The 8,330-nt window shown below is 51.0% G+C and overlaps 1 protein-coding gene across 1 annotated transcript in view; it reads left to right on the top strand.

Annotated features, from left to right (window-relative positions):
- Window positions 1-256: 256 nt before the first annotated feature.
- MLXIP (MLX interacting protein) overlaps window positions 257-8,330 on the top strand; it is a 57,736-nt gene continuing 49,662 nt past the window's right edge. Inside the window, exon 1 of the mRNA XM_017649342.3 lies at window positions 257-807. Within this exon, the coding sequence (XP_017504831.3) occupies window positions 392-807 (416 nt within the window). The 5' untranslated portion in view covers window positions 257-391. The remainder of the gene's footprint in view (window positions 808-8,330) is intronic.

Here is an 8,330-nt window from a genome sequence, read left to right as displayed (position 1 = left end):
GGCCTGTCCTAGGCCAGGACGCTGGCGAGCGGCACCATCTGGCTCCAGCGTCCTGACACTCCCGGCAGCCGGAGGGGAGGGGACGACGGGGGCGTGGCCGGAGCGTGGTCTCTGTTCCCCCGAACACACACCTTTTTTTTATTTGCCTAGACAGGGAAAGGCTCTGCTGCGCCTTTAAGAGGCCGACGCGGGCAGCCGATTGGCCGAGACGCTCCGTGATGTCACGCCGGGGCTGGCGCCGCGGCGCCCGGGCGGCCCGTGCCTCCCCCTCCTGCCCCGCGGCGCGTTCGCGGACAGTCCGCGCGCGGGCCCGGCCGGGCCGGCGCCCCCCTACGTCTCGCCCCCTCGCGCCGCCCCGGGTCCCCGGGGATGCCCCCAGCCGGGCCCCTCCATGGCCGCCGACGTCTTCATGTGCTCCCCACGCCGGCCTGGCGGCCGGGGCCGCGCGGCTCTGCTCAAGCCCCCGGTGCCCGAGGACGACGACGATTCGGACCCGGATGAGCCGTCCCCGCCGCCCGCCTGCGGCACGGCCGCCCCGGCACGGGCCCCCGCGAACGCCGTGCCGCCGCCGCCGCCCCGGGCTGGGCCGGGCCGCGAAGAGCCCCCGCGCCGCCAGCAGATCATCCATAGCGGCCACTTCATGGTGTCGTCGCCGCACCGAGAGCACCCGCCCAAGAAAGGCTACGATTTTGACACGGTCAACAAGCAGACGTGCCAGACGTACAGCTTCGGCAAGACCAGCTCCTGCCACCTGTCCATCGACGCCTCGCTCACCAAGCTGTTCGAGTGCATGACCCTGGCCTACAGGTAGGGACCCAGCGACCCTCGGTGGGCCCGCGTCCCGAGCGGGGCCCCCTTGACAAAACAAGCGAGGAGGGCTGGGCCGCCTGGGGACCTCTTGGCATCACGCGTTCCCCTTGGGTTCAGCCGCATTGGGAGGGTTTATGGGTCCGGGGGCCCCAGTGGAGGCAGGGGCCGGAGTCCTGGCCTCTTCCCCTGACAGCAGTGTTCGGGTTCTTCCGGCTCCACGTTTCCCATACAGGCCTTCCCCTCCCATGTCCCGAGGCCACCGATTTTGGACAAGAGGTTGTAAGTACAGGCTGAACCTTGTGTTACTTGATTCTCCACTCGTTCTCCCAAAAGCTTTGGTGTTTCCAACAATATCTGGTAGTGGTTAAGAACACCTGTCCGGGGGCGGCTTAGGCACTCCTTCCAGTATTCCGTCGTTGTCTAAGATGTCGGAGCGTGTTTCCTCCTATAAAGAGGGGGTGACAGTGGTTTTTTCGTCCATTTGGCTGTTGTGAGGATGGATAGAGATGGATGAAGTGCTTATTCCAGTGCCTGGCTCATAGTTAAATGGTCCCTAAATGTTAGCTACTTATTGTCCCAGCAGAGGAAGGCTGGGTCCCCTCACATCCGCTCTATTGGGAAGCCCACTCCCAACTTCGGGAGGGGCCTGGGTGCCTCCTAGGAAGACTTTTGTAGCCACGGCTGTTGGAGGTGCAGCCTGTCCTCCAGGCAAGTTGGAGGGATTCTCTGGCCAGCCCTGAAACATTATATGGAGTTTTCAGTGTTTAGGGCAGGCATCCCAGACACCATCCGGACGTGTGGATTCAACTCTGGGCGGAGATCCCTTTTATTTAAGTCAAAGAAATGCCGGGCCCTCATGGGTTAAACTGTCTTTCCATTGTCCCTTCCTTCCTTAATGTGTATGTTAGGTATTTGCTTGAGGTAACTTCTGCCTCAGCAACAGTTTCCTTGGACTAGCGGCAATGCAGATGAGCCCAGTCCTGCACAAAGCTCATGATAGGATCTGTGCTGAGTGGTTATTGCATTAGTAACGACTGGCTAGGGCTGCCTTAGGTCCACTTTGCCGGCAGCACAGAAAAAGTTTTCCTAGGAGACTCCAGAAACAGTAAAGAGTAGGCACATTCACCCCACCCCTTGTTTTAGAAAGCCCCACACCCCTAATATATCCAAATTAAAACATTACACCGTTACCTGAAGTTAAAACACCACAGATATTTGCCTGGGGTAAGGGGGTGGAGTTTTCCCCTTCTGGAATAATTAGTCAACTTGCTCCTTTGTTATGTTCCTGAAACCAACACTCTCCCCCCCAGCCCCCCCACTTCCTCTCTTGACGGTTTCCCTGATGGTTTGCCACATGGTTACAGGACATTACCCATAGCTCTCTTCCCATCCCCCTTGCGTGGCACATTGGTTTGGCTCTGCTCTGATTCTCTGTCTTGCCAGTTTGAGCTGGCACTGAGCCTTTGTAGATGTTCTGTGTTTTAAAAAACAAATGGTATTGAGATTGCAGCTTTCTGCCTTCTTTTTAGCCCAGTTTGCTGAGTCTCAAATTTTGAGCACTTCATTGGAGTCAAACCCAACTAGATGGTAGCATGTTACACTTTGAGAGAGCCCTTTCGAACAACACTAGAGGTGAAAGACAGGAATGCGTTTTATTAAGAGAACTTAATACTCTCCTTTATTTTAATACAAACTTCTTCATGTACAGGGAGAGAAGAGATAATTGAGTAGTAGGAGGCATGGGCTAGAAAGCTCTCACCTAAGCTCTGCCAAAGGATAAATTAAGCATTCTCCCCTTTGCCCTTGGTTTGGGTAACCTAAAGGCATATTATTAAATAACATCAAAGAACTTTAGTAATGGCATTTACCCCCACTTCTTCCAGAAATATTTTGGTAGCTGGCCATTGCTCAGTTAACTTTCTTGATTGCAAAATGCACCCTTAATTTGGTTCTGGGCTTACCTTGCTCTCCAAGACCTCTGGCCCCACTGGCTGACCTGCTTTGCTATTACTCCCCATGCACAAGTCCTGCCATTGCAGGACCTGATGTGTATCTGCTTAGTAATTCTCATGAAGATGCTCTTTGTGTGTGAAGCTGATTTGGACTGCCCTCAAGATGAGTTGGCAGTGTGGAACTTTGGTACAGATGGAAGAATGACTCCAAACCAGTTGTCAGGGCTGTAACCTCTGGCACAGAAAGCAGCTTAAGAACTGAAGTAGTTTCTGACCTTAGCTGTCTTGTCGTGACCACTGACTGGCTTTCAAAGAAGTAGCATCGAGATGAGGGGCAGGGAGGAAAGAGGACTTAACCTCAGAGGTGGTCCGACCTCCCTTGAGCCTTTACTGTTTTCCAGGTTTTTTCCTCCTCCTCTGGCGGAAGGGAAGGCCAGCTGGCCCTCTTTTCTGTGTGACTGTTTCTGGCCTAGGTTTTTTCTAACTTAAACTTCCTGTCTGCCCCAGCCTCTTCATTCTAGCTGCCTAACTCTCCCTGGTACACTCTGTGCTTTTTTTTTTCTTTTGGTTCAGTGTTTCCTGTTAACTGCTGCCTCCCAGCTGTTTCTAGGCGAGGTTCAACAGCTCTTTGGGGGAGGAACTAAGTTCAGGGGAAGTTGTGGTTATTTTTACCCCAGTCCTGTAAAGTGGTCTAGGGATTCTGAATTTGATCTGTTCTTGAACATGCAAAGTATTGAACTCCTGAAGGGTCTTTTGCTAAACTGTCTTTGGGTGGGAGACTATGGTGTTTGAGGACCGGGGACGTCGTGTGAGTGGAAGGAACTGTGGATGCAGAAGCAGGAGCTTCTGCAGCTGGCCTTGACATTCATGTCCTTTCTACTCTGTGATGCTAAGTAGCCCTATAGTTAAATGTCTTGATTTGGTCTTAGCACATGTGCTCAATTACAGGACATTTTACTGGGGAAAAAGTTGCTTTTCCCCAGGGCAAAGCTTAGGTGATAAGTGATGGGACAGAAGGAAGCCTGTGGCTTACATTTTCTAAGTCTTCCTGTTGCCACTGTAAAATTGGGAGGATAAAGCTTCTGTGCAGGGTGGATGTGAGGATTAACTGGGATTATGTCTGTGAATGTGTCTAGTACCTGGCAAAAAGAGGCAAGAGGAGGTTTGATAGGCTGAATCCAATTCTGAGTCTTCATTCAATTGACATTTATCAGGAATCCAAGTTTCTTATGTGTAAACTGAAGAAATAATGTATCCGACTGGGTTTTTTTAGTGTGACTTTCAATTGCCTGCTTGACAAATACTAAATAGGAGCCTTCTTGGTTTGCCCATACTTTCTAAGGCTCCACAATGGAGCTCTGCACTCTAGAACATGGTTCATGGTTCTTGCCCTCTGAACATGTTAAGGAGTGTCACGCATGTAAATCACCCCCACAGAATCTGAAGACATCTAGTGTATAGCTTTTTGTGGTTGGTTTTGGTTTAATTTCTCTACCTTTTCATGTAACTATTAGGGAGCCTCAGCGTTAATGTCTCAGCAGGTGTAAGAGGGTTTTTTTCTGTATTTAGATACTAGCGGTAGCTTTCTGAACAGTGGGTTTCTGCTTCAGTGGATATATGAGGAGACCTTTTACTTTTGACATGTAAAATAGCCTTGGGAGATAAATTTCTAGAATGTAGCCCCCTGTACATATGTCCTGTATAGTAGTAGCCTTCTGTTTTTGACTTAAGGGGGAATCTCTGCTAGACTTAAGAAATAGCAAGGATTAAAGGTTTAGAGCTCTGTGTCCCACAAACTGTCAAGTTTTCAGTAGAGGAACTTTCTAGTGCTAGGTGTGGAACCTAGTTGTAAATGGGAACTGTTCTGACAAATGATTAAATTAGTTTTACTCTTCTGCAACCATGGTGAAGATAAGCAGTTTTTCTTCTCTTGCTGTTCCTTTCGTCTTTAATCATTGTATAGTGTGCCGTGCAAGGGTGTGCCCTGGGATAGGAGCCAGGGCTGCAGAGGTGAGCAAGACAGCCTCTGTCCTTGAGGAGCTCACAGACTTGGGGTGGGGCAGATGAATTGTAGAACGGTTAGAAAGGGCTGTGATAAAATATGTGAGCCGGTGTGACAGCTGTACTGAGAAAGGGTCCCAAGCCGGGACTGAGCGTGTGTTTACATAATTGGGCAGCTCCTGGACATCAGGGTTTAATACTTACCTCCCGTTCCCCACGGGAACTGTCAGAAAGCTGTTCCACAGCGGGAAACCCCAGTGTTCCTTTTCCCTGTCTTCTGCCCTATAGTAGTCCAGGAGCAAATTGCCTTTTTATATACAGGCTGATTGGCTGGTTGCCGTCCTGTCGAAAGGACAAAGAAGGGTGATAAAACTGGGAAGAACCTGGGAGAAGAGGTTATCGTTGAAGCTGTAGGAAGTTTATTTGCTAGGGTGGAGGAGAGCTGAGGATTTACACTAACTAACTAAGCAGCTACTATGTCCTAAAATCTCTGTACAATATCTTACACAACTCTCACAATAGCCTCTCAGGTCAGTGCTGGTAGAATCTTTGTTAAAAAAGAAAGAAAAAAGAAACTGAGTTTAGAAGTTAATTTGCCCTGTAGCTGAGAGGTGAGGCAACGTGTCCAAGGCAGTCTCTCGAGCTGAAAAGTTGCCTCCCTCATCTGCTCACAAACCTGCAGTTCTGTTAGGAGGTGAAAGGTCTGGGGAAACCAAGATGGGGAAAAGGAAAGCCTTTTGGCTGCTCCTTGCCCTGTCATGCACTGCCCCTTCCCGCTGATGAAGTCCTACCTTTCCTTTAAGATGGGGTTCGAATGCCACTGCCATAGTACCTTCCCGAAGGGAGTGGACACCACATTCCTCTCTAAATCCACCACCCTTATTGATTCGGCCTCGCAGTGTTACGTAGACCTGACTCACCATGATTCATGACGTCTTCACCTTTGAGTTTCCCACAGAGCCTGACAGTGTCTGGCACACGCGGCACACACAAGGAATATACATGGAATTGCAAAGGGAGGCTTGGGGACCTGGAAGCCAATATCATAAACTTGCCTCTGGCAAACCCAAGCCTGGTTTATCTTCAGCTGTGCAAAGACAGACCCGGCTGCTGTGGGACAGCACTGGGGGGGTGCTGGCACAGAGTGGGTCACCAGGCCCGGTGCTTTTGTTGGCTGGTGGTTGTGTTGTGGCCCACTTGGCCTGGTGTGGTAGGCAGATTACTGACCACCCCCCAGGATGTCCATGGCCTGATGTCAGAACCTGTGAATGTGTCAGCTTCCATGGCAAAGGGGAATTCAGGGTCCTAACCAGCTTCCTTTAAAATGAGAAGATTATTTTGGATTATAATCCCAAGTATGGGGTGGGCCCACTGTCATCACAAGAGTCCTTAAAAATAGAGGAATCAGAAGAGAGAAGCAGAGAGCAGGAGACCTTGGTCAGATGTGCGGGCTTTGAAGAGGGAGGAAGGGGCTGTGAGCTCAGGAGTAGGGGCTGCCTCTAGAGGCTGGGAGAGGCCATGTAGCAGGGTGTCTGCTGGAGCTTCTGAAGGAACCCACCTCTGCCGACATCTTGATTTTAGCCCACCGAGACCTGTATCAGATTTCTGACCTCAGAATGATATAACTTTGTGTGGTTCTAAGCTCGAATTTTGTGGTCATTTGGTACGAAAGCAATAGAAAACTAATACAGACTGGTTTCAAAAGTTTCTTGAAGTGATGTGTCTAAGTACATTATCACCCAGGTCCGTCTTACTCTTCTGCTACCACAGGAGAGCATAGCAGCCCACACTGGAGTCACATCAAGTTACGCTGAGCGTGTTAGGCACCAGTTCAGGGGATCTAGTGATAGGGGAGCCCCCTTATGAAGGGAAAAGTCTGTAAAGTTGGTCTCATACTTGTTCCCCAGAATGACTACTAGAAGAGGGTACAGTAGAAAGTTAATTTTACTCTCATATAATGACTGGTGAGAAATTCAGAGGGTGAGCTACCTACCATTCTCCAGAATTGAATTACTTCTTGAGCATAATATGTGCAGTCATACAGCAAATATCTTAGGTGATATTTCCCATCTCCTGTTGGAAATCTGTCTATGGTCAGAAGTCCAGGCCACAGGACTTGTGTTTTAGGCAGAGCTCTCTTTTGGCTGCAGGGTCAGGGCCCTACTTGTGTTGACCTGTGTAATGGGTATTTATTGCAAGGATTGGGAAGGGTGCTGCTAATCAAACAATAAATCCAGGATTCCCAGGACTGCTGACTTCAGTGGGGACTGGAGCTGGTTCTAGGCCACTCTAGGTCCTCGGCAGGGGGAGTTTGGCCCTTTTCACTGATTGCCTCCTATTGAGTCACTTGGCTCCTCTCTCAGGCTCTGCTTGTCTTTGCAGTCCTACTCCTGCTGCCATCCTGCTCTCTCAACACCTGCTGCCCTGTGTCTCCCCTGCTTCAAAGCTCCTGTGTTTAGGAGCTTCTGCATCTGCCTGAGGGGAGCTTGCCATGGCCTGTGTTTCACATGCAGACCTTGCTTAGAGCTGCTTATTACCATCAGTGCTCTTTGCCAACTGTCTAATTAAATTAGCGTCTGGCTCAATGTTTGAGGGGGAGACCAGCTGGCTCTGCCCTCTCTGCTGAGAACCTCATGGGCCACAGAGCATGAGTCTGGCCAAGGTCTTTGGATTGGCCTCTCTTTCCTTCCAGAAAGATGAATCAGGCCTCTGTTGTGTGCCAGGCCTTGTGTCCTCACCTTGGGGATACAGTAGTAGACACGATGGATTAGTCATCTCCTCATGGGGTTTATATTCTAGCAGGGGAATTGGCAAGCAAATCAGACTTATATTGTTTGCACAGTGAAGAACATAAACCAGGATGAAAGATGGAAAGTATCCGCTGGGGTAGGTGGGCAGATACTTCATCTCAGCTGGTCAGAGAAAGCTCCTGAGGAGGTGACCTTTCAGGTTGAACTGAACCCAGGCTGGATAGTCAACCAGATGGTGGAGAGCCCAAGGCAGAGGCCCACGGTGGAATGAACTTGGCACATCTGGGGATGGAAAGGAGGCCAACCTGGCTAGAATGTTGAGGGAAGGCGAGTGGCAGGGGATGAAGCGGGAGAGGCAGGGGCTGTGTTGGCCGTGGGATATGGAGTTTATCGCACTGGGGGCACTGCCTGGGAGGTGGCCAGCCCATCGGACTAGGAGGGCAGTGGCACAGGTGGGGAGAAGTGGCTGGGCTCACGGTGGGTTCTGCACTTGCTGGTGTATTGGACATAGGGGATAAAAGGAAGGAAGGAACCGATCATTCTGATCCGGAGTCATAGGCTGAAGTGAGGAAACTGAGGAAGGCCCAGTCAGCGCAGGGCTGGGTGTGGCAGGGACACTGGTAGCTGCGCAGGACCTTGGGTGGGGTGGTGGGTTGGGGGCACTGCATGGTCTCCTGTTGGGTTCTCATATTGCCAGAGAGGTTCTCCTCCCAGCCCTGGCCACTCTGGGCCCCCGGGTTCTCCTGTCCACACCGCTCCACCTTGCCCCCTAATAAACCCTGCTGTGCCATTGAGGGGGCCAACCTGGGAGGGAGGT

The sequence above is a fragment of the Manis javanica genome, chromosome 15 (genome assembly GCF_040802235.1).
Source record: "Manis javanica isolate MJ-LG chromosome 15, MJ_LKY, whole genome shotgun sequence".
NCBI classification, from domain to species: domain Eukaryota; kingdom Metazoa; phylum Chordata; class Mammalia; order Pholidota; family Manidae; genus Manis; species Manis javanica.
The sequence above is the reverse complement of the archived record's forward strand: the minus strand, read 5'-3'. Positions and strand labels throughout refer to the sequence as shown.